At 44.5% G+C, this 26,628-nt stretch overlaps 1 protein-coding gene and 1 long non-coding RNA gene across 4 annotated transcripts in view; one reads left to right on the top strand and one right to left on the bottom strand.

Moving 5' to 3' along the window:
- LOC148685542 (uncharacterized) lies at window positions 1–23,517 on the top strand. 2 transcript variants are annotated; one of them, XR_015950085.1, is made up of 5 exons: window positions 8–267; window positions 2,888–3,186; window positions 7,305–8,831; window positions 11,553–11,660; window positions 23,393–23,517. It is a non-coding gene; the product is annotated as an uncharacterized LOC148685542 (long non-coding RNA). The 2 variants fall into 2 exon arrangements; XR_015950084.1 differs by lacking the exons at window positions 7,305–8,831; window positions 11,553–11,660; window positions 23,393–23,517 and having other exon boundaries at window positions 1–267; window positions 2,888–5,249.
- The window catches only part of PRR5 (proline rich 5), a 76,559-nt gene continuing 62,460 nt past the window's right edge, over window positions 12,530–26,628 (bottom strand). For both annotated transcript variants that reach the window (XM_060275174.2, XM_060275172.2), the window contains exons 7-10: window positions 26,245–26,336; window positions 25,358–25,498; window positions 16,801–16,939; window positions 12,530–14,932 (exon numbers count right to left, since the gene is read on the bottom strand). In XM_060275174.2, coding sequence (XP_060131157.1) covers window positions 14,379–14,932; window positions 16,801–16,939; window positions 25,358–25,498; window positions 26,245–26,336 — 926 coding nt within the window. In that variant the 3' untranslated portion in view covers window positions 12,530–14,378. The remainder of the gene's footprint in view (window positions 14,933–16,800; window positions 16,940–25,357; window positions 25,499–26,244; window positions 26,337–26,628) is intronic.

Raw genomic sequence — 26,628 nt, 5'->3', positions numbered from 1 at the left:
CTTGTACATGAAAGTAACAATGATGTTTAATTAATTTTGCCTCCTATCTCATTCTTTGCACACAGTTAAGCTACAGAGAGAAACTGGTCTTTCTCCTCTCTGTGATCATACAAAATCTTAAGCACATCATGTAAATGAGCAAAGGTTCCTGTCCAGCTGGTTGGGGAAATGGCAAGGATCCAAGAAGGCCTGCAAGGAGTGATAAAAGAAACTGATTGCAGCCGTCAAATGCAATGCTGTTCATCTTTCCTGCTGTCCCATCAAATAGTAAGTATTCTTTCTGAAAGAAAAGATAAACACAGACTGCTCATATTTTTCCTTTCCCTAAATAGACTTCTGCATGGGCACACAGGCAGGTGCGCATGCGCGCGCGCGCACACACACACACACACACACACACACACACATCGCAGCATCCTAGCACATGTTGTTTGAAGATCCCCAAATGCAGGGGCTTTTTTTCCTCCTTGAGCAAAGGCAGCTGGTGAACTATAGGAAAAATATTAAAACTTTTCACAGAAAGGGCTTAATCCACAATCTGAAATTCACAGAAGCATTAAGTCATTATTCAAAAGAAAAGCTGCATTTGCCCATTAACATATTTTCATCAACCAAAAAGCAAGATGCTGATACGAGGGATGATCTATGCATTCCTATTTATATGGTAATTGCCTGGTTAGGGAGTTTTCTCTGTTATTTTCCTAGGATGTGCTATGTGTCGATTAAAACAATGTTTTTAGCTACCGTTCTAATGAAACCAGACATCGTTAAGAAATCATTTCTTATGTGTAACCACTGATGGAGAAGGGGAGGACATCTAAAGTCAAGCATTTTGTGCAACCTTCATAACTACAGTATCAGCTTTTGACTTTACTATGAAGAAAAATTATTATTTTTGCCCGGTCAATGTTTTCTGCCTGTCAAATTTGCTGTAAATAAGCATAGGAACGTTGCCTCCCCTCCTGTGCATTTACATACTGAGAACATTTATTTCATTGAGGAAGCCCCCCCACCAATTCCCTCCTTCCACAAAAACAAACAAGCCCCCCTCATATCCAAGATGTAATAGTTCAGTGGCTTGAGTTCTTTTGCTGTTGTCAATCAGGCTTCATTTCAAGAGGGGAAACATCTTTTGAGAGCAGATTTGCAAGTGAAATTCCATCATGTTCAAAGCTTTGCTTCAACTCATCATCATGCAAGAGATAAAACATAGCAGCCAACATTAATTAAAATGGGCACATTTTATCAGTGTCATACTACTGAGGAATGTGGGTCAAGCATGACCAGGAGTGATGAGTGGCACAGGGCAAGGAGGAGTCCTGGATGCTTCCTCTGAGTGCCCAACTGGAGTTATTCAGAAAAGAAAGCGGTGGGGCACATATCAGGCACATATCATATTCCATAACATCTCTGCTTTTGGAAGCCACAGTCTTTTCCTCCTCCTCACTTCATATGTGGGTACATGGTTCGTGTCTCCGCTCCTCCACATGCAGCTGCTGGGTGACCTTGGGCTAGTCACACTTCTTTGAAGTCTCTCAGCCCCACTCACCTCACAGAGTGTTTGTTGTGGGCGAGGAAGGGAAAGGAGAATGTTAGCCGCTTTGAGACTCCTTCGGGTAGTGATAAAGTGGGAAACTTCTTCTTCTTCTTCTTCTTCTTCTTCTTCTTCTTCTTCTTCTTCTTCTTCTTCTTCTTCTTCTTCTTCTTCTTCTTTCCTATTCTGCATGTATTTTTTCTAAATAAATAGATGCTACAATAAAACACTACATGCTTCTAGAACACTCTTCACCTATGGAAATTAGAATTAAGGTCTTTTAACTTCACTTAAATAAATGAGACAGAATTATATTATAACTTCTTGTAATGTGGATGAGGTTTCCTATAGCTCATGCTGAAATATGTGCTTAATATTGAGCCCCAAAGCAGACTACAAACCCCACTCAATTTTATGTCTGTCACCTTGCAGCAATAAATGAAACTCCATTTCTGGGTGGAAAGGTACTGGTACAGGTTTTTAATAAAAACCACCACCATTTAAACTTTAAGTACTGATCAATTACATTTCATGCTGCATTGCCACATATCCAAAACATTATGGCCTGATTTCCATATGCATGCATATCAATTGATATGGGCAAGATGAGGCCATACGAAAGTTCTGCCTGTGATGTAATATCTATGACAGCCCATTCGTATGTGCAGATCATCATAAATGCTGCAATCATCCAAATGTGACCAGCTGTAAGCTATATAGGCCTTGCTATAATGCTACAGCGACCAATCATTTTAACAGTCACAGCATTTATCTTCCCATGCAATGCAAACAAGTCTAGTCACTTCCAGCACAGGCGGTGTGTTTTGATAGACATAGAAATTTAACCCCAAGAGTTAGGTTCAGGTTTATGCTGTCTTGATATGCATTCTGTCAAATTCCAAGGTGTAGCTGGAAACCAAAATTACTTTAAGTGCTGCTTATTGAGTTTAAACACTGTTCTGTAGACTGGTTTTTTACTATTCTCATTGCAGCGATGAATGCTGAACAGAAAAAAACTGACAAACAGATGAAAAGGCCAACAGAACCTAGGAGTCAGTGAAAGCAAGCTGGTAATTGATGGGCTGATTGATATACACTTGAGTAGTCCAGGCTGTTAATAGGAACTGCAATCACAACCAATTGGCTTTTTGACCAGCCAAGAATAATCTGCTGGTCTCAGCAAAGCAAGCTCATTGAATTTCCCTCCACATGCCTAGGAACTCATGCCAAATACAAGTATACACATACCAAGAATTGTGGGTGGCTGTTAAGGAAAGTGCAGAGCTGCAAATCTCGTACACTTATGAGGAAATTATGCCTATAGCTAAGGTTGTCATCTTTTGTTTCTGGCAGGTTTTATGCCCTAAAGTGCTGCACATCTGACAAAAATTCAATAGCTGCAGATTTCCCTGCAGAGATATGCAGGGATGGGGAAAGCTTTATTTGTTGAATTTCTGCCTGTTGGAACTGCATACACTACCCTGCCAGAGGAGAGAGGTGGTAATCCCATTCCATTGCACTAAACAGACAACTACTCACTGTGGAGCAAGAGCTACTCAGCTAGAAGAAGAAAAAAACCCTGTGGGAATAGAATGGACAGGGGTTGACAAAGGGTCTGGATGTATGCTGGAAATCTTCAAGAGGGATATACCGTAAGTGGCATTCCACGGTAGACAGGAAATGGGACTTGTTTTAGTCTGTGGAAGGTGCCATAAACCAGTCTTCTCCAACCTGGTGCTCCCAGATGTTTTGGATGTCAGCTCCCACCAGCCCCAGCTAGCCACTGATCAGGAATGATGCAAGTTGCAGTCTAAAACATCTGGAAGGCACCAGGTTGCTGTAGAAAGGGCAGTTGGAAATGCTTAGCTACACTTTGATGTACTCAGCAGCTGGATGGCATCCAAAACTTGTGGTTTGCCTAAAAACCACAAGTACCAATTATCAAATATCAAACTGGGAATGGCTGATGGCAAACATACCGTTTCCCGAGACGTCCCCTGTGGAAGGAGAAACAAGCATGAATGGTTATGACTGTAGCATTATCTTTGCTGCCAACTCTGCTTTGTGATGTCATTCAGTCTGCTTGTTGATTTAGAGCAGTTTCTTCATTTATCACCAGCAAAGTGCTGTTCACCCTGTTGAGAAGTAACTTGTGCTATTTATGCAAGAATGCAAATGTAGACAGGAACTATTTATCAAGCCAAAATATTAGCTTTGTTTGGGACCATGGGAGTTAGATATTAGCCACACAGCTGTAATTGCAAAAAACCCACTGAAGAGCCTGTCTTTTTGAAATGATTGATGCTCATCATAAACCATAAAGCAGCAGCTTGAGAAAGCTGGACCAAACTAGACACAGTCAGGAATACCACCCGGTCCCATGATTGACAATGTTATGTAGCAGCAAGAGAGGAGCACTGAGGGAGTGGTAACTGCAGCAACAGGGTGTGCCGTCCACTCAGGGCATAGGGGGGGCTGTGACTCCCCATTCTCCATTGCTTCCTGAAAATGGCTCTGCTGCTGCTGAATGCCATAAACCGGGAGGGACACAGATTAGCCCCCCGTGTCTTGTACTGAGAGTGTGCATTGGGGTAGTGAAGGTGTACTAAGCACTGTTCAAGGCAGGAGGAAGGTTGCTCTGGCTTCACATCCAGGGCTAGGCTGAGATTTGTGGACCTGCAAAGGGATAGATCTTGAGCCTGCAGTTTGAAATACAGTGTCATAAAAAACAACTATGGGCCACCTAGCACCAAGGTTCTTGCAAAAAAGGTTGGACTAAGTAGACCTTGGTTTGATTGAAGAAGGCACTCCTTGTGTTCTTGAACACATACTCAGGATCTCTTAGCACTTTGTAATTGTGTCTTTAAAAGGTAAAGGGGCCCCTGACCATCAGGTCCAGTCGTGTCCGACTCTGGGGTTGCGGCGCTCATCTCGCTCTATAGGCCGAGGGAGCCAGCGTTTGTCCGCAGACAGCTTCCGGGTGATGTGGCCAGCATGACAAAGCTGCTTCTAGCGAACCAGAGCAGCACACGGAAACGCCGTTTACCTTCCCGCCGGAGCGGTCCCTATTTATCTACTTGCACTTGAGGTGCTTTCGAACTGCTAGGTTGGCAGGAGCTGGGACCGAGCAACGGGAGTTCACCCCGTTGCAGGGATTTGAACCACCGACCTTCTAATCAGCAAGCCCTAGACTCTGTGGTTTAACCCACAGCGCCACCTGGGTCCCTAATTGTGTCTTTAGCACTGAGAAATCCTGATTATGCACTCTTGCTTTGCAAATTCAAAACACACAAGTAGACCACAGAAGAATTCTAGTAAAACCAAAAGCCAAACAAGTAGGCCACCACTAACTTTACACACCAACTGAAATATCTTACGATGGTACTGAGCATCATTGCACAAACTATTGTGTTGTCTGGCAGCTCTTTCAGCTACAGGAGAGAATGAGCTGGCTTTGAATACGAACTTCCCAGGCTGAACCACAGCATAGGAGGGACACTGGCAGTTCAGCTGCAATTACCTTGCCTGCCCTATCTTTGTGCTGTAGATAAAATAGCTCAGTCTCCAGGGAGTCTTCAATTTGTATACTTCTCCAGCATTACATTTCCTCTAAGAAAGAAAGCAAAGCACGATATACCCTTCTTTCCCATGAGATCACCTTCTGCCAGCGCACTCCTGGATGATATTTTGCTAATAAAATGCTTAGACAATCGTTCTCTCCCAGACCATTCTTGAGCCAGGGTATTCCTCAGTCATGTTTTGATATACACTCATTTCATCCAAAAGGAAGCTGTACACCAGGGATCCCGCCTGTACAATGAGACCATCACACATAGTTTGTTGACAAAGACAGAGGACACAAAAATAATGTGCAGCTTTACACACTTCATCTCACTTTTTGCATTGCTTCTCCCTGACAGCATTGCTATGCACAACCAACTTCTTCAAATGGTTCCACTTGGGTTTGGTTTCCTTTGGAAAGGGGTCACTGGAGGCTTATGGCATTTTGTAAAAATACAGTGGTACCTCGGGTTACAGATGCTTCAGGTTACAGACTCCGCTAACCCAGAAATAGTACCTCAGGTTAAGAACTTTGCTTCAGGATGAGAACAGAAATTGTGCGGTGGTGGCACAGCGGCAGCGGGAGGCCCCATTAGCTAGAGTGGGACCTCAGGTTAAGAACAGTTTCAGGTTAAGAACGGACCTCCAGAACAAATTAAGTTCTTAAACCGAAGTACTATTTCTTTATTGACAGATAGGCAACTTGAGCATAAACTTAAACAAAGCAAAAGACAGCCTAATCTACTGTTCCACTTCAGATTGCATTTGCAGGTATCCCCAAGCACCATCTTCTCTCTCCAAAACTGTGCTTTTCTTTCTGTCGCACACCCTTAAGATTGCAACATATTTAACTAGGGAACAGGAAAGGTCTGGTTTTGCCATATTCAGAAGATACAGTGAAGACCCGGCTATGAAAGCAATCATCCAATGATTAGCTTCCATGGAAACACATCATGTAAATATCCCAGGCTGTTATTTGTTAAGTGCCAGAATCTGGCCACGCTTTGTCCTAAAGCGACCCACACTGATAGCTCTATTCACAGAAATGTGATAGTAAAACCCATTACAATATAATATCACCTATTGAAGCACCCCTTAGTAAAAATGACCGAGGGATTGCTTCAGTGTGCCTCATTTAGAATACCTGCTAGACTAAATAGGCTGGATCACTCTCCTTTTGTACTCTGGAATAATTTATACAACTTGTAGAATCCAATCTTTTTCGGACAGTACTGCTTCAGGAGAGGCTGTTGAATGTACCCCCACATCAAAACCTTGTTGGTAGAAAACTTACTCGCTGGGGAGAAAGTTGAGCTTAATTTCACTCAATGAGATGCACACACAGTAGCAGCAGCAATGGATGTGGCACACTCCTTGGAGGCCAGATCTGCTGCTTCCTTGGCAGCCTCCCTCCCAATGCTGTCTCTACAGCAGGCTCTGCAGATAGGAGGCCCTGCTGGTCTCCTCCCAACCCAGGGAGGAAAAGGCAGGGAATGCCCTCTGGGGTCTCTTGGGGTCTCTGTACCCACACAGGAGGATTCAGATCCAGCCCACGATGACCTTTGATTCCTCGCCATGTTCTCGATGTTGAGCTTTATTTCCCCCCTTGTTTCCCATCTAGATCTTCACTCATCCTTTCTTCCTTGGCAGGGACAGGGAGCATTCTATGGTTCACCTCAGGTGCTAACATGTATTGAGCCAGCCCTGGTGGGAGAGCAGTCAAACATGCCCCAAACTCACTCATGCAGCCGAGAGTGGTGCAGTCCAGAAAAGAAGCCTGCCTCCTTGATCTGCTGATTCTATAAACTAGTTCTCCGAGTTGCCTTTAGGCAAGAGAATTCTACATGACTGAGGGCTCGTTTTATTGGCATGCATCTGAGTGGTTTTGCCTTTGCCTTGCCACTTTCCCCCAGGAAATTTGCTTTTTGCACTAAACTGGAATGAACGGCAATCAGTAGGAAACCCAGCTGCCGTTTGTTCCAATTCAGTGCTAAGCCATGAGTTTTCCTTGGAGAAAGTGGTGGGGAAAACAGAAGTGTGCATGAGTCCGGAGTCTTAGGGCTATGTACACACTACCATTTATTCTGGCTCCAGTGCGCTCCCACCACGGGCATTTGATCCTTCATACACATGGCGTTAGCCACAATTCATATCTATTCTGCAGTTTTTTGATAAATGCTGCTGTTTGATGTGTTTTTTCTCAAACCAGCTGCCATCCAGTTAGAAAACGCAAGTCGCAGTTAAGCTCCATTTGAGACAGTTGTTGCCTATGTGCACAGATGACATCTTCACGACAGTTTGGAGGAAGGGTTGCAAGCGTGGAGGAACCAAGCAGGTGATGTGCCCCTTTCTTTTCCTTTCTTTTTTTATGATATGCCCCTTTTTGGTGTGTATAGCAACATGCAAATGTGATTTCAAACGCAGCATGGAAAAGCGACCTTGCTGTATTTAAAGCAGCTAATGCGTACATGGCCTCAGTCATTTCTGTTGCTGCCTGCTGCTTTTGTTTGGAGCTATGGTGCATTCCAGTGGCCAATATGGTTAGCAGCAATGTGTTGCCTCTTGGAGAGGCTTAAAAACAGTTGTAGTCTCAGTATTTCTGATGAAGGTCTATGGACAAGTCCATAGATTCCAAGATCAGCTGAATTAAGGAGAAATGCAGAAGATCATTGGACATTGATAGAACAGGCAGAGACTAAGGGCAGCCGGTAATTTGAATCAATACATATTAGCATTTTAAAAGCCATAATTTCATAGCACTTCAATTAGCTGAAACTGAAACGGGAAAGAAAGCAGATTAGTTCAATCCACGGAAACATAGTGGATTGAAGGTTGATGGGTAGAAACAGGCAGGTTGTGCCACTGTTGATTCATCTGTCAAAGTAAGCAAAGAGAAATCACATATTCAAAAGAGAATACAGTATTTGCCATGGCCTTAAAGGACAGTTTGTCTGTGGTGGGAAGGTAAGTTGGATAGACCCAGAATGGCAGTTTTCAGGCCAAAGCAACTGATTAGCAGGAAGATGCAGGACAGACAAAACAACAACTACTACTACTACTACTACATATTCATGCAATGCATATTTAACTTTCAAAATTTGCATCCACAGCTTGTGTTGTTGGCAATAACCTTAATTACTTGAAAAGGAATTAGTCAGAATAATGAAGTGATAGAACCTCTATGTTTAAGTGCAGTGTACCTCTGAATATCAGGTGCTGGAGACAAACAGCATGCCTGTTACACTCACTTCTGGGAAGCCCACAAGCAAAGAATGCGGGGTTCCCAGAAGCAAGTGTGCATCTGAGTGTGTAAATTTGCTTATCCTCATTACCTAAGAGGTATAAGGACTCTGGAAGTATCAAATGCCTTATTCTGCACTTGACTCTTTGCCATATGTAGACCCCACTGTTTTTTTGGGTTTAGGTCAAACTTGTTGAGCTTCTTTTAGGAGGGAGGGAGGCCCATTTTTGTTTAGGGCTTCAGGTCATAGTTCAGCTTTTTTTAGGGAGGAGGAAAATTTTGGGTGAGCTTTTTTTAGGGGTGCCAGTGATCTAGCAGTGATCGACAACAGACATCCAGTGATCTACTGGTAGATCACAATCTACCTGTTGGACGTGCCTGCTGTAAATCAAGCAGAGAGAAAGCTGCTTACAAGGCTCCTGTACAGGCGTACCGGTATCTTCCTCTTGCTGCAGAGTTCCAGCATCACAGTGTCACCCAGAGGCACCCACAAATGTGAGTTATCCCTCTCTCTATTTCTTCCTTCCTTCCTTCCCTCCCTCTTCCATCCTTAATAAAATACTGGGGGTGGGGGGTGGGGAGAGATAAGCCCCACATAGAAAGCCCATCAACATGGGGGGGGATGACTCTTTCAAATACAGAATTTACCAGTATTTTTTTGGGGGGGGGGAGAGGCACCTAGGCCTCTAGGAGTTGGCTGCTATGCCTAGGACAATTCAAGAAAGCAGAATGATGCATATGCTATGGTAATATATCAATAGAATCATAGAATTGTAGTCGGAAGGGACCACAAGGGTCATCTAGTCCAACCCCCTGCAATGCAGGAATTTTCCCCAAGGTGGGGCTTGAACCCACAACATGGTTTGAATATTATGCTGGTATGCAGCAATGCCTCGGAGCTGTCGTGACTGCGGCCGTGCCTTGCCTCGCCCGCCCTGCCACCCCCTCTCGCCTGCCCAACCCTCCCGTTCTCTCCAGCCAAGCAGGGTAGCCGCCGACGCTGCCAGCCCCAGAAGCACAAGGTGGCCGCCGCTACTGCTGCCGCCACGATGTCGCCGGGCCCGCTGGCCCTGTAGCCCCACCCACATTCCCACTTCGTGGCCCCACCCCTCCCGTGCCTTGGCCCTGCCCCTGAACGACCATGGCTTGCCCCCCCCCCAGTTTTGATCCTGGGTACGCCCCTGGCACAAAGGCTTGCTTACCTTCCCAGAGCACTCTGGGCTCATGTTTTTTGTTTTGAAAAATGCTTCCATTGATGGCACACTAACATGCATGTTCGCGTATAACATGTGACTGTGGGTAAATTTAACACATTCCACCCCAATATACTGATAATTACCTTTGGGCATTAGCATTTATTCCTGGCTGCTGCAGCTGAAAACCTCTGGCAGAAAAGTTGCCCTCTCCCAACTCCCATTTCAAATACTAAACCTGAGGCAAGGAGGAGCCTCACAAAACACTCATTTGTGATGACAACTGCCTTCTGAGATCATCTTTGAATATATGGATGTAGGGAGCCAAGGAAGGGGGCTGGTTCGTTCCTGGTCTTTCCCAATACAGTGGTACCTCGGGTTACAGATGCTTCAGGTTACAGACTCCGCTAACCCAGAAATAGTACCTTGGGTTAAGAACTTTGCTTCAGGATGAGAACAGAAATCGCATGGCGGCGGTGTGGTGGCAGCGGGAGGCCCCATTAGCTAAAGTGGTACCTTTGGTTAAGAACAGACCTCCAGAACGAATTAAGTTCTTAACCCGAGGTACCACTGTACAAATGTTGGCAGCTTCTGTATTCCCAGGACTATTCTGTTCCCCAGATAAGAGTGGACATGTAATCAGGTTCTGTAATTAAGTTGGTGCCTTCTAGCAGCAAATGTTTCCCATTTATGAAGCACATGTGCTGAGGTGCAGCTTGAACATGGCCTACAAAATCCTAAAGAGAGACAAGAATGTTAAGTGAACAATCTTGTTTCTTTGAACAATCTTGTTTTCTTTTCCTTACAAATGAAAATTGCAGGAAGCTTTATATTTCACTCTGATGAAAATTAGATAGGACTGCAGGTGGACAAACCAAATACGGTAGTTGTTTAATGAGAGGGGGTGTGCAGATCTCACCTCTGAGAGTTCTCAGGGTCCATCCTCACTCCTTCTCTAGTATAAACCTGGTCTACTTTATTACTCTAGCAGTCAGTGGCTTTCCATGGTGTTAGACAGAGGCTTCTCGCAGCCTTGCTAGTTGAGATCCTATCTAGTTGCGATGTTGGGGCTTTAACCTGGAACAGTCTGCATACAAAGGATGCAATCTAGTATCAAGCTATGGCTCTTTTCACTGCACCCCCTTGCTCCTAAGGCCGTTTCCTAAGCTACGCACTCCTCTTCAAAATGGTAATATAGATTCCTAAAAATCTTGGTGAACTTCTTCCCTATTCAGGTTTTTAGGCTGGCCAAAACTCTTCTTCTGCCAGAAACATGAATGTTGTGCGAACTGTTTGTTTGCAATAAGTATTCAGTTCACTTTAAAATTATTCCACAAAGGTCTGTAAAGTTATGCTACATTAATTTATGTATAGAATTTCTTCTGTGTGAGTTCAGTTCCTAATGTGGAGGGGGGTTGGATAAAAGGTGGAAAGTCTGGTGAAGAGAATAAAGTCTGGGTAGTACTTGAAGGTTTATCCCACAGAACTCTGTGGGTGCATTATGTTTTCAGTGTAATTCAAATGGCATTCCTGTTATTGGTTAAATGAAGCCGAGTTAGGTCCTCAGCCATCACTGTGGAACCTGTGGCCCTTCAGATGATACTGGACTCCCGTTTCCATCAGCATGGCTAATGGTCAGGAATGATGAGAGTTGTGGTTCAACATCTAGAGGGCTACAGGTTCCCAACCACTGACCTAGACAATAAGTTGTAACCTGGTGCATTCAGTACACACAGATTATGAATGCACGGGAGTTCTCAATCACTTTGCTAAACACTTCTAAGGATGTGTGTACACTGGCTCAATTATTAAAGGGAGGAAGAGTGCAGGCTGCATGGGATTTACATATATCCAGCATCCAAATTGTGGAATAGTAGAGCAGAAAATGGGGGTCAAGGAAAAAAGGAATCTCAATCTCTCTCTCTCCTTTCTACTTATGAGCGTGATTCAGAGGAAGAAATGGAAAGAATAGCTTCAGGAGATGAGCTATATCATGCCTCTCGCTTTGTTCCCCCCTTGCTAGTGTGGAAGGGCCAAAGATCCTCAAGATGCTTGTTCGGATTTATTGAGGAACACTGTGAGAAAGGGAAGCACGTCCAGCAGAGCTCACGACAACTTCATGCAATTGCAGGTATGGCTACCCATCACTCCCACTAATGTGGGACCAAAGAGAGTTTTCCTGAAGCCCAGTTTCCCAACACACAGTATATACAAATCAGGAATGAGATGGGTTTCTATATATAGACTAGCTGGCCCAGCCACGCGTTGCTGTGGCTCATCTGTGTGATTCCCCCCCACCCTGTGTCGACCCATGACGTATCCCGCCCCCTTCTCCTCCCCACCCCCATCCCTGTGATTCCCCCCACCCTGTCCCAACCCATGACGTATCACACCCCCTCCTCCCCCCACCCCCGGCTCATCCCTGTGACTGGTCCTACTGTGTCCTGATCTATCCCGTCCCCTCCTCCCCCCAACCCCCTCTCAGGCGACTCAGTACCTCCATTCGGCCTAGTCTGTAAAGGTTTCGGCCTAGTATGTAAACTGGAGCTGAGGTGCTGTTGAGAGGGAAGGTTTTATAGGTGTAGTACCAGTGTAGTCACCGCTAGAGGGCGCTGGTTTGTAACCTGGTTCTTTTCCCAGCATGCATTTTCATCTGAGTGGTGTGTTTTGAAACATGGGGTTTGGTTTTTTTTACCTGACACAGGTGTGACCTCTGTCTTTGAAAATGGTACGGGGTCACTCTCATATTCGCATGCGGCATTGTGTCAAAATTTGAATGCAATCGGTCAAGTGGTTTTGGTGAAAAGTGGATACTAACAGACATGGCCAGTTTACATTTATATATATATATATGTATAGATTGGTAGTGGGGACTTAGTTTCCGTTAGCACAAGTAAAATGCAGTTTCTTTCAGTGCTTCATGAGACGCAACTGGCTATTATTTCAAGAATTACGCTTTTAAAATTATTGGTTTTGTAAGAAAAAACACACAGGAAGGGGTCTCTCAACAGTGCTATTCATACAGCACGCTATTTATTTAAATTTTGTTTAGAACTTTCACTCAGTGATTGGTAAAGGTAGCGCTGATGTAGTGAGAAAAACGACCAAAATGGTCATGATAAATCATAAGATTTTACTATTATCTGGCACAATCTTTTTAAAATTAAAACAAACTTTGCTGACTTCTGAATCCTAAATAAATGTTATTCTTCAAAGAACCTAGCTTTTGCTTTTATGGAAGTGTTTGTAAGTAACCCCAAAAGTATGTGGCAGGCGGTGGCGGTGGCTGTTGCCATCCAAAAGGATTTAATAGCAGGGGTGGGAAAGGAGACAAAGACAGCAAGAAGTCTAAGGGCATAGTCACATGGTGCATTCTCAGGTTTGTGTTGCAGGCCGGTTCACACATGCATGCTCAAGATGACCGCAACATTAGATGATGACTTCAGAACTATGAATGGGTCTTCACAGATCAAGGACCACAGATACCTCCACACTTTACTTCGAATTTAATGGCCCCAATCCAATTAAAATGAATGAGGCTTAAGTTAATTGTCACTAATTTGGCACAGGTTTCCAGAGGGCTGTCAGATAGGCACTATGGGGTGTGAGTAATCCAGCAATAAGCCAAGTAGTGCACATGAGCCCACAAGCCTGCCCCTGGTTTGCTTTTCCAGGGCATCAGATTCACAGTGTTTGGTCCACACTGCTTCGCTGCTTGTTCGCGCCACAGATGGGGCAGCCCTTGAGGATGCATCCCTTTCCCCCCTTTGCAATGCTGGCATGGAATTCTCCCACACCTCAAATACCTTGTTTATTCTGAAACTTCTTCCTACAGCTTTATGTTAAAGCATAAAATTGGAAAACATGGAGATTCTCATGCACTCAAATCCTCCAGCCCAATTCATATGCTTCCCGTTTGTTGCAAGGACCACTTCCATCTACTTAAGACCCCAAATCACATTGATAAGCTCCATCAACAGGAATCACATAGGCTAGAGCAGGCATCCCCAAACTGCGGCCCTCCAGATGTTTTGGCCTACAGCTCCCATGATCCCTAGCTAAGAGGACCAGTGGTCGGGGAAGATGGGAATTGTAGTCCAAAACTTCTGGAGGGCTGAAGTTTGGGGATGCCTGGGCTAGAGGAATGACATGATTACTTTCCAAACGAGTAATCGCACCTGCGATTTTTTACTTTTTACTGATGCTGTCGCTGCACTGTGGAACACAACCATGCGGGAGGAGCGTTGATGGCAGGGAGGCAATGTACACACTCCAGGCCTAAGTGGGGGAAGAAGGCAGGATTCCTCTAAGGAAAGTGTGCCACAAGTCCAGTCCAGAGAACGAGAGACTACTAGTTGTGTGTGCACTATAGCACATGGACACAGCTACCCAGCCCACTATTCCACCAGGTCCTTCACTGTAGGTTTTCCTCTGGCCTCTTGATCCAGGGAGTAGGCAGCAGTAGCAACATGGCAGAGGCAGACTGCAGACCCCCAGGTTCGTGCTCCCTTGCCTGTCCCCCATGTAGCACCTTCCCCCCAGATTGGCCTTTGCTGGAATGGTGTTGCTTTCGCGGGTTTGGCCGGCAGCTGGTGCAACCTGCCCAAGCTCCACTGAAGTCTGTGGAATAGACAGAGACACTTTCCCACAACTGAGGTTCAGTGGTATTACCATTATCTAAATCACAATGATCCACCCCCCCCCCCGTGTGTCCCTCCTATGTCATTCTGGTCTGAGGGGCATTGTCTTTATCTGAATTTCTTGCTGCTCAAGAATTTCATATGACCCCCTCGCACCCTTCAGTTATCCTGTGTTCCTAAGCACAAACTAGGATTCTTATCAGAGTGCTTCAGACAAGGCTCTGCCTGCTCACATCCACATTGTACCCTGATGAACTTGAGCAGCTATGGCTGAAATCAATGAAAATCCCATCAGAATCTGACTCAATAGACTCCAAAATTTGGTCCACTATATTTTCAGGACTGGCTGTAGGGGCTATGGCAATCAAGTCTGAGTCTCTGGCCAGCTCAAATGCTCTCTTTTGGTCATCTCTTGGGTAAAAGAGTCCCTTGTGTTGCTCAGGCGCATTGATGTTGCTGGGGCACTGCGCTGAGCTGGCAGAAAGCCTCTCTGACTCTCCCGACTGTGAATTCTTCATGGTGATCATGGAGGTCTTGGAGCCATTGTCTGTGATGGTTGTGAGGTTGGAGTAGCCCTGCATCTCTGTGCAGGAAGTCATTTCAGAAACAGAGTGCCTTCGGATGCCAGTGCCATTGGGGGCCACACCCTCCGTTTCGTACTCAGCTACTGGAGTCAGCAAAGGATTGTTGTAACTTTTGGATCTCACCACAGGGTTCTTGGTCAGGATGTCGCCCGATTTGGATCGCCGGAAGAAACGTTTTTCTGTTAACAAACAAAAAGACCCGTTAAAACCTGCACACAACCCTACACTTTTCTTGTGAGCATCATTACCATCACTGCTACTACTGTACCACCGTGAGAGGCCTGTGGTCAAGTATTTGGACAGTTGCTTCAAATCAATATGTAAACATCAGGCTTAGCCTCACCTCTGTCATGAGCACCTCTTCTCCCACCCCAATTACCCCCTACATATTTGGACTCTTCCCCTTTTCTTCCTCACTCTTCAAACCCATTCTTTCCTAAACTTGCCTGGTCAGGTTCAGACACTTGGCTTTATGTGCTTGATGAGTTGCCATTTCAGGTCTCTGCCTCCTTCCCTTCTTGGCCTCAGCATCTTCTGCTTCTCCTCAGGCTCTTCCACTTACCTCCCTAGGGCATGTGCAGCAGTAGCAACAAAAACCTTTCTGCCCCCCCCTGCCATTATGGCAGATCAGCCTAGAGACTCTCAGCTTGGAGACGGCCACAACATCTCACAGTGCCTTACAGTATAGATTATTTGGACACAGAGATCCCAAATTGGATGGGAGGACTGCGTGTTGAGATTCCTGCAATGAGGGGGGTGGATTAGATGACCCCAGGGGTTCCTTCCAACTCTACAATTCCATGACTCCAAGCCTTCTCAGACTAAGGTCAAGTGATCTCTCCATCAGTTTCAGAGAATTTTCTAACGCCTATTAACAATTTCCTCTTTGGGGGAGAAAAGTATATTCAGTCCTGTTCTTCCTTGAAGAGCTTAGGTGAGTGAGATGACAGTGGTCACAACTTTCAGGCAGCTGAGGCTGTTCAGCTGAGTGCTGTTTCATCAAAATAGCCACAAGGAGGCAGCAGTTCAAAGCTGTCACATGCAAAGGAGCAAATAGCAGCTCCTTCTCTTGCAGGTGAAATTATTTTCAAAAAGGGTATAGACTGAGCATCTTTTCCACAAGCAGAATCTGCCTTTAAATAGAGGAGCTGACATAGGAGCCCTTTTCTTTTTAAGCGTTTTTTACTTCCTTCTACATCCTGTCTAGCTAGGATGTTTGTAGGTTTATTTCTGGAAATTACTTTGGAATCTGTCTTAACAAATGATGGCAAATAAGAAAAAAGCTGGTGATGTTGTAGATTCACCTTTCTGACTCTTTTGCTATGTATCCCTAACATTTACCTGACAATCAGTGGCAGAAAAGGGGGAAAGGAAACGCAGCAGCACTACTGGTTTGCCATGTCAGAGGTCACAGCCCCTAAATTAAAGGCAACTGGGGGGTAAAATTATTATGGAAACTTTGTCCAACAGACAGCTTCCCAAACTCACCCCAGTCTGAGAGCAGGGGAAGTGTCTTGTGGAAAAGAAGGTTCATTTCCTCTCAGGAATAGTCAACCGCGTAGACAGAACAGTCCATTGCTCTTCATGAGTTGGAAGCACTCTGCATTTCTGAACCACGGAGGCACCGCAGTGCCATTCCCACATCCTTGTACCAGTGTCAGAAAATATCCGAGGCTCTTTTCCAGCACACACGGAATGTTAGCCCTAGTTTGGCATGACGTTATCTAGCCTAGCCTACCGTACCAACTTGGAGTTGGGAAACCTCCTGGGCCAAGTTCATGGAGGGAGATTTTACAGTGCATATTTTGCTTACCTCAGACAACCCCTGCTGTCTTCCAGCAAAGAAGTCACATTGACACAAAGGTCCTGCCTCTAGTTTATTATCCAAGAGAAATCTCCTAGGTATCCTGGTTACGGAGGACATTTTACACAGATGCCTAACTTTGGTATAGTTGTGCAGTCCCAGCCAGAGAATGACACCATGTTTTGTGGACAAAAAAGCACTTCAATGGACATACTGTGTTTTAGAAGATGGTGTGAACGTTACCTAAAATGCAGGATGAGTGTGGGATAGGCCCATCGCTGGAATACAAGCCATAGGTGCCCAAGTAAGGAGAAACAACCTTCTGCAGCAGGGTTTCCAGTTTCAAATAGTCTTCGGTCACCCCTTTGGATTCATGAACACCCTGAGAAATATATTGGGGGGGGGGCACAAACATCAACATTTCAGACTTAAGCTATCCATCATTGCAAAGTGAGGCTGGTGTCCTTAATTGCTGTCAGGGACGTGCATTGTTTAATTACAGCTTGTGTGTCACATTCTGCAGGATTTGAATGAGAAACCTTGTGGATTCTGTTCTGGTTCCTTGTGATCCTCGAATTAAAGGCGGGATAGAAGTTAAATGAATGAATGAATGAATGAATGAATGAATACTGGTGCAGGAAATGAATGGAGGGAGGAAATGCAAACAGTTCCAGCCTGGTCTGTGGATAGCAGTGAGCCAATCCCTTGTTTCTGCTTGATCTAAATATGCACTTCCTGGTCTTGACACGATAGCTCAGTCAGTAGAGCATGAGACTCTTCATCTCAGCATTGTGGGTTTGAGCCCCATTTTGGGCAAAAAGATTCCTGCATTGCAGGGGGTTGGACTAGATGACCCTCGTGGTACCGTCCTACTCTACAACCCTGTGATTCCATGACATTCGTAGCCAAGATAGTGCAGCGGCACTGGAGTCCTGGACAAGGGCAAGGGAGACCCAGGTCTGAATCCCCACTCAGCCACGATGCTCATGGGGTGATTTGGGAGCAGTCATTTCTCTCGGCCTACTTTACCTCCTAAGGCTGTGCAAGGGTAAAAAGGGGGAGGGGGAGTGCCATATCTGCCACCCAGAGCTCCTTGGAGGGAACACATGTTCACAAACTCACTCACACAAAAGGCCACCATGTTGTAGATAAAGCCATGCCGTAGTCCAATAGTCTCATTGTGTAGGAGATAACCCTATATTCCAAACACTTCCCACATTTTGTACAGGATGCAATGCCCCATCGTGGTTCTCAGGATGTTGCACTATTGCCATAGACCACTAGGTGTCAGTGCAATGCAAGGGTTTGGGTTTGTGCTAATTTGGATAAAGTTATAACCATAGACATCCCCCCTCCCAGTTATTAGCTAGAGAAAAGTTTTTTTTTTAACTTGTGGCAACCATATTAAGGATGTCAATTTTACATTTTCAGGGATGCCCTGAAACACTTCCAATAAACTAAACAATTATTTTGTCTTATTCCTTTTTGTGAAGATCAGTAGTAAAGTGAGATAATCATAGAATCGCAGAGTTGGAAGGTACTCTGAGGACCACCTAATCCAAACCCCTGCAATGCAGGAATATGCGGGGCTTGAACCTGCAACCTTGGGGTTATCAGCAGCACACTCTAACCATAGCTGCCAAGTTTTCCCTTTTCTCACGAGGAAGCCTATTCAGCATAAGGGAATTTCCCTTAAAAAAAGGGAGAACTTGGCAGCTATGACTCTAACCAGCTGAGCTATCCTGTGCCTTTAACAGCAGCCTCACTTTTTTAAAAAAAAATTTTTAATTTATACCCCGCCCATCTGGCCGGGTTCCCCCAGCCACTCTGGGCGGCTTCCAAAAAAACAGAAATTCTAAAATACAGAAATCTACATGCAGAAATGAAGCTGGCAAACCTTTTCCCGGCCCAGAGACAAAAGGATAGGAAAAGCTTTCAAAAAGAGTCACAGCCTTTCTTGTCTCGGCACAATCTACAGCCACAACCACCTGCACAATTCCTTTCTGGCCAACTATTGCCATAGATCTTCCAGAATTTCCTGGGAATGGATTGTTCCTCTAAAATTTTAAATGTGGAAAATTTGTAGCCATTTGTATATACATGCATAAGCACCCCTTGCAAGTTGTTTAATGATGCCACTGCATGTTGTCCTGTGATCACTATTTCAGGTCCAATTGCTGCACGGGAGTAGGCAGACTCTAAATGAATAATGTGGACTTTTAAATCCAGAAACTGAGCGATTACCTCAGGTTTGTAAATACTGTAGCCACTTGCCTGGTTGTTTGTAACAAGGAAGAATCACTAAAGTCGCCTGCAGAGATTGTTTTCAAAGTGAGAGTTGGTTCTACTTTACTTAGGGAAATCTAAGCAAACGTTTTCCCTCTTTAATGTTTTATTGATTCTTTCATGCAATGTGGCAACAGACTTGCAGGTGATAAGGAGCTGTAACAAGTGCTTTAAATGTGCAATGAAAACACACACATGCTGTTTACAGCTATTCAGAATGATAGCTCTGTTAAAAACAAAGCACACATGCAACATTGTTGTGGCATACAGGGATGATAAAAAAACACCTGTAATCTGCTACATATAGTTTGATGTTTCGTCAGAATTAGAACTTGCTGGGTGTCTCATAGTTTAACTGGAAGCCCCTTAACTGGAAGTCAGGGGGCCCAGCAGGAAGGAGTTAAATTACTCTACCCAAATGCAAAGGGCTGCCTCCCCAAGTCCTTTGCTAGACACAGTTCTATGATATGACCTGAACTCAGGTAGGATGCTTGGAAGTTTTGCAGAAGGCAGGGCTCACCTGCTTATTCTCTGCCATGTGCTTTATTTAGTGGGGGAAGTCAACAGCTTTCTGGTGCCTGAGGCGGAAAATCTCAAAGACATACCAAATCAGTCCAAGACAGCTTTTTCTAACCAGCATTAGCTCTTTATTTATTCAAGATCATTTTTATTCTTCCTTAACATGTGCATGCACACAGAAGGCAGCGTATCTCAAAGTATAAAAGCATGAGAGACTATGCCAGATTTAAAAACCACGGAGTCAAAAACTTATAGCAGCTAATGGAAAGCTCACCTAAAGCAAAATGGCCCAGGCTGAGGTTTTTGCCAATCTTGTGATACAAGACCTTAAACTGGGAAGCCAGGGGCTGAGACTTTCTGCATTCAAACCAGGTGCTCTGCCCCTGGTGTTTCCCCTAAAACTTGCCTTATACTGAGTCAGACCACTGGGCCAGCAAACTCAGGAAGATGCACTTTATACCTGAGCTAAGCCCCTCCCCTGGTTAATTTAGAGATGGCAGTGACCCTGAGGTCATCTAGTCTGACCCCCTGCAATGCTGGAGTCTCAGCTATAGCATCCCTGGCAGATAGGGCACAATGTAACAGGAAGTTCTCCTCTGCAAGTTCCACTGAAATGTAGCTACACAAAAGAAACGTTTAAAGAAAAAACCACCAACCTACATATTTCTGCATACCTAGGGAGTCCCCTGAGTATGGGCACACCCTTATTTTTGGGTGGCCCTGTTTCACTTTCAAAGGGGTATGTGCTTAGCTACCTGAGTTTAATGTGTGTATATCTCCAAGCAGGAAGTGGAGCGATTGGCAAGAAGTCTATTTTAAACGGCTAAGTTTGGCTTCCTTAAGTTTCTTTGAAGAGATATCCTATGCAGTGCTTTGAAGAAGTATGAATGCTGGCTTGACTGCTGTCAAGCGCTTATGAGGATAACACCCACCCACCCTTTCACACCTATGTTCCCTGGCTAAAACATTCATGAGTTTTTCATTTTGATGGATTTCAGCTTTCAAAGGCATTTCCACAGCCTTATCCTCTGTGAATAACTAAATCAGTTTGGCTGGGTTTTTTTTCTTGCTTTTGAAGTATGAATAAAGCAGTGTTTCTCAACCTTTTTTGGGCCACGGCACACTTGTTCCGTGAAAAAAATCACGAGGCACACCACCATTAAAAAAGTTAAAAAAATTAACTCTGTGCCGCCCTATATTATAATTATGACTGTAAGAAACACTTGCCAAATATTGCTTTCCGGTGGGTCAGTGTTGTGTATTGGCGGCCGCCAGGCTCGTTTGCACTGAGCTTTGGGAAAGAGGAGGAGAAATATTGCTTTCCGGCGGGTCAGTGGTGTCTATGGACTAAAGAAGCAGATAGGAAATCTCTGTAAGGTTGTAAAGAGCAACTTTTTCTGGCATTTTAATAATTAGGCTACTGCCTTTTAAGCTAACACCATCAATTATTTTTTATTAAGAATACAGTGATACTTGCTAAGGGCAAATTCTGTCACATAGAACCCTTTGTGTTTTTAAAATATGCAGTACATGCTACTATTCACAGAAGTGTACATTTAAAGGCACAATTTCCCTGCAGCTGATTCTCCATGGTGTGTTCAACCCATGCGACTTCCACAATCACTTGGGAAGTGCATGTTTAAAATTACATTAATGTCCCTTTAAACACTCAGGGCCAAACCACACAAGACACCACACATGAAAATAAATGCTTAACATTGATTTCAGCAAGGCCTTTGACAAGGTGCCCCATGATATTCTTGTAAAGAAGCTGGTAAAATGTGGGCTAGACAATGCTACCATTCAGTGGATTTGTAACTGGCTGGCTGACCGAACCCAAAGGGTGCTCATCAATGGCTCCTCCTCATCCTGGAGAGTAGTGACTAGTGGGGTGCCACAGGGTTCTGTCTTGGGCCCAGTCTTATTCAACATCTTTATCAATGACTTGGATGATGGGCTTGAGGGCATCCTGAGCAAGTTTGCAGATGACACCAAATTGGGAGGGGTGGCTAATACCCCAGAGGACAGGATCACACTTCAAAATGACCATAACAGATTAGACAACTAGGCCAAAACAAACAAGATGAATTTTAACAGGGAGAAATGTAAAGTACTACACTTGGGCAAAAAATAAATAAATGGCACAAATACAGGATGGGAGACACCTGGCTTCAGAGCAGTACATGTGAAAAGGATCTAGGAGTCTTGGTAGACCACAAACTTGACATGAGTCAACAGTGAGATGCAGCAGCTAAAAAAGCTAATGCAATTCTGGGCTGCATCAATAGGAGAATAGCATCTAGATCAAGGGAAGTAATAGTACCACTGTATCCCGCTCTGGTCAGACCTCACCTGGAATACTGTGTCCAGTTCTGGGCACCACAGTTCAAGAAGGATACTGACAAACTGGAACATGTCCAGAGGAGGGCAACCAAAATGGTCAAAGGCCTGGAAATGATGCCTTATGAGGAACGGCTTAGGGAGCTGGGCATGTTTAGGCTGGAGAAGAGAAGGTTAAGGGGTGATATGATAGCCATGTTCAAATATATTAAAGGATGCCATATAGAGGAGGGAGAAAGGTTGTTTTCTGCTGCTCCAGAGAAGCGGACATGGAGCAATGGATTCAAACTACAAGAAAGAGGATTCCACCTAAACATTAGGAAGAACTTCCTGACAGTAAGAGCTGTTAGACAGTGGAACTTGCTGCCAAGGAGTGTGGTGGAGTTTCCTTCTTTGGAGGTCTTTAAGCGGAGGCTTGACAGCCATCTGTCAGGAATGCTTTGATGGTGTTTCCTGCTTGGCAGGGGGTTGGACTGGATGGCCTTGTGGTCTCTTCCAACTCTATGATTCTATGATTCATTGAGGCACCAATAGCAGATTTTTTAACAAAGATGCATAGGGTACCGTGGGACCACAGTGCATCCAGGAGGCCTAACCTTTCTTCCTGATGTCATGATCCTGATGAAAACTGCCACCTACACCCTACTGTTGGTGACAATGGGACTTCCCCCTGCCCAAGGCTAACAGCAGCAAGGAAAGGGCTGGGATCACTGGGACAAGAACTTATAAGAGTTAAACTTCCCCTGCCCGTGCACTGGTGGTTCCAGGGAAAACCGCTTGTCCCTCATGCCTATTCATTTTTTTCAAACCTTGATGAACTTCCAAGTGACACATTTAGCATCATGTCTTGTTTGATCCTCAGAAGAGACAACTAGGAAAGTCTTTGGCCGTTGCTTCTAAGTATTTCATAATAGCAGGCAAATGCACAAAAAAGTCGACCTGAGTCCTACCCATGCACCTTTGATTGAAAGTAGGCCCTGCTTACATTTGTCTTGGGGGAAAGGCAGATAGACAGATGGCCTATCTATGTACAGTGGTACCTCTACTTACGAATTTAATGTGTTCCAAACGCACATTTGTAAGTAGAAAAAAATTGTAAGTCGAATCCCATAGGAATGCATTGGGAGAAAAAATTCGTAAGTAGAAAAAAATCCTATCAATCCAAGATGGCGGACGGAGCTCCATTCGTAAGTAGAAACATTCGTAAGTAGAGTTATTCGTAAGTAGAGGTACCACTGTATTAGGTGCAACATCTGCACACACAGACTGAAATTGCTATCTAAGGAGCAAGCGCCGCTCAATGCCAGTCCCTGCAAAGGTTGGGGCTAGTAAATTCATATGACAAAAGCTTATTATATGATGACCTCTCCATTAAGAAGTTTCTTGCAAAAGTACCTTGACGTGTGCTTTTTTATATTGTAATTTTATGTTGTGAACTGCCCTAAGATCTACGGATGAAGGGTGGTGTTCAAATTTTATAAATAAATAAATAAATAAATAAATAAATACATTTCCAGTTTATGGCTTCGTGGGATAGCCTCTGAAGGGGAAAACAATGCCTTGAGGTGTCATTAGCTTGGTATGAGTGACTCCAAACTCAACCATTCCTCCTAGCAATGAGCTCCGGATTGGAGTGAGATTTCCTTATTGTACAACTACGGTATCACTTTCCATCCACTTGAACTTTCAGTGTCAGGGGACTTCTGTGGCTGACCATGGAGCTGGAAATTGCCCTTGGAAGTGGAATCCGTTCCAGCTTGACCTCGTCCTCTCCTGAGCTGTTCCTGGCCCACTTCCAGGCATTCACAAGGCAGGATTCTTGCATTCTCCTACACTGTGAACAGAGCTTCCAGTGTTCTCCAAGCATGTTATCTATAATCAGGGTTTCCTGTGATTAGCTGATGCCACCGGTGACAGGCATCTTCATTGGCCTAATGGGAAAGAACTCTAGCTTCGTGCTCTGCCTTCTTTCATGCCCAGTTGCACAAACAGCCCTTGCTATTTAATACAAGGCTCAGTTGGCAGAGGAGAGCATTCAAAATTAGGAACTCCCATGTGCAGTCCGAAACAGTAGAGAACAACCTACCACTTCAGGAGTGAATCCCACCTCCTCCTGTTGCAGGGGGCCCCATCCAAAAAGGATGCTGTTGCTATAGTAAGGAACAGGAAACTTTGACAGAAATTGAGGTGTGAAACTAAAAAATGAAACTTTTATTGACTCCTCCATTACGGAAGAGTCACCACCATAGTTTTGTCCATATTCACACCTACACGGCACTGAACACAATAGTGATAGCTGCTGACATGACATTTCTCCCTGATAATCTTATAAAGCAGAGGCGAATACATGCAAAGGGCCCCCAAATGCTTTTGATATGGTCTCCTCTCTATTACAGGCCACACAAAGCTGTTTTTAAAGTACAAGCCTACAACAATGACAGAGCCCAATGTTGGCTGCAATAAAGTTCTCCTCCTGCCACCAAGCAAGATAAGAGCAGATCATGAGCAGCTCGCTTGCCATGCCTGCCTGCCTGCCTGCCTACTCATAGCTGCCAAGTCTCCCGTATTCCCCGGGAAACCCCCGTTTTTCTAGCTGTTCTCAGCTGAAAAAACGGATTTTTTTTGTTTCCCCCCGGTTTATTCTGGCGTGACGGCCATTTTGGAACTGGGCAAAGCAGCATCAAAAGTCCCTTCTGAGCATGCTCTGCCCAGTTCCAAAATGGCGGCAGCGCTACTTCCGGTCTGCTACTTCCGATCCGGTCCCTTCTTTCTCCCACAGGAACTTGGTAGGTATGTGCCTACTACATGCCACCATATAGTAAATGGCCTCCTAGCATACCTGCCAAGTCTCCTGCTGAAAAATGTAGGATCAGCAGTGGTGCGGCACCGGAAGTTGCATAGAAGCAATTTTCGGGGCCGCTCTGACCATGTGGCCATGCCACCAAGATGGCCGTCGGGGCATGCGTAGAAGCTACTTCCTGGGCCACTCTGCCCTATTTCCGGTGCCCACACATGGGCAGAGCAGCACCCAAAATGGAGGCTCCCTGGCAGGTAGGAAATCCGGGGGATTTCCGGGATTTTTTTCCATTCGGGAGAACAGCGGGAAACGGATTAAAATCCGGGGGTTTCCCGCGAAAAACGGGATACTTGGCAGCTAAGCCTCCTAGGTCCACATTTTTTTTGTTCATGTAAAGGCAAGTAAAGCAAAGGAACAAAAGAGCATGGCCTTCCTGTAGCCATTTGGCTTCCTTTAATCTAAGGGCCAGGAATGGTCAGTTTTTGTATTCTCCACAAAGTGGTTTATAAGACAAGTGTATTTTGTGTGATAAACCAACTTTATCACTAACCAACTTTTCCTGTCTGCAAACCATAGTAATTCTTAGTAGAAACGGTAATAGTTACACCATGGGCCACCACATACATGGGTTGTGCTGTGTGGTGCAGGTGGCAATAATGGCATCTTGTCCCAAGAATCAACATACACGATGAACAGCTTCTCAATGAACGGCTTCTTGCTACATGGAGAGTCACCAAACGGAGTAAATGAAAGCATCTTCTAAGAGGTGACAATCAACACCAGTAAGTCCTTTTGAACAGTGTGTTACGCTAAAGTCATGCACAAACACAGATTTATATATTTGAGAAAAATCCGTACCTGTAGGATAAGTAACATCTGAATAATTGAAGGAGGGACCCTTGCTCGGGAACGGGACAAGGCATCTTCCAATTTAATATTGAGAGTTATAATATTCCTGAAGTGCAGCAGAGACAGCTGTCGGACAGAGGGCTCCTTTCCCTAAAGAGACAATTGAATGAAAGTTGTTTTCAACACTTGTCGTTTGCTTGCTTTAAGATTTATTTGTGGAAGCCAGTTAAGCCTACTTAAGTCCTTTTGATTTGATGGACGAGTTCCTAATTTAGTCTCAGCAGTAAGGAACACAAACTTTATGTACAATCAGGACAAAATGGAGATTCATAAGCTGAAGAACAATGAACAGATTCTGCCTTTATAATATTCCAAATAATTATGGGGAAATTACCATAGGAACCTTTGTGATGGTATTTATATCGTCCATCAAAATGGCTGATTTCTGCCATATATGTTTCATAATGTAAAAAGTAATGCAAAGATGATGTAAAATATCAAGTTACAGGTAGGTAGCCGTGTTGGTCTGACGTAGTCGAAACAAAAAATAAATAAATTCAAATAGCCCATGGAAATGCAAAACAAATCACCTGATTCTCTGGATCCTAGCCAGTTATTTTGGAGGTACTGGACACCTCTAGGCTGAGAAAGTGATGGGATTATTTGAAAGTCTAAGCTATAATTTTCTAGTGAAACTGTGAACATCATGCTATGAAGAGAGACACACCTACACAGGCAATTCTCCATAATGAACCTCCCCCCCCCCAATTGTGTTTGGCAGAAGTATTTCCTCATCTCTTGTCCCGCTGTGATGCCTGGCTCTTGGCTGATCAACCTGCAGAGTAGCTTCTTCTTCTGGTTTTTCCTGATTCTAAAGTAACAGAGCAATATTTTACCTGCACAGGATAGAATATAGCCTGAAGCATGGGCAGGACATCACTGAAAAAGAAATCCCACGTTTCAGCCAAGGTATCCAGAAGTTTCTGTCCTACAAATTAGGGGGGAGGGGGGAGTTAGTCCAAGGGCTCATACTGAAGAGTTCTTTTTAAAAGAAAATTAGTACAAAGGTGGGAAAGCAAACTACCAAATATATGCATTATGTGCCACATCAGAACTGTGCATACGTTGAGCTTCTTGTTTCTTTAAAATACACGTGAAGGAGGAAGCTATTTTCCATTTCCCCTTTGCATACATTTGAAAGACTAACAGCTAAACACACAGATGAGCATTGTGCAGCACAACTGTTTAGTTCATGGGTACTGTGGATGCAAGAGAAGGGT

Source organism: Zootoca vivipara, chromosome 5 (assembly GCF_965207765.1).
Source record: "Zootoca vivipara chromosome 5, rZooViv2.hap1.1, whole genome shotgun sequence".
Classification (NCBI taxonomy): domain Eukaryota; kingdom Metazoa; phylum Chordata; class Lepidosauria; order Squamata; family Lacertidae; genus Zootoca; species Zootoca vivipara.
This window is presented reverse-complemented; position numbering and strand designations above follow the sequence as displayed.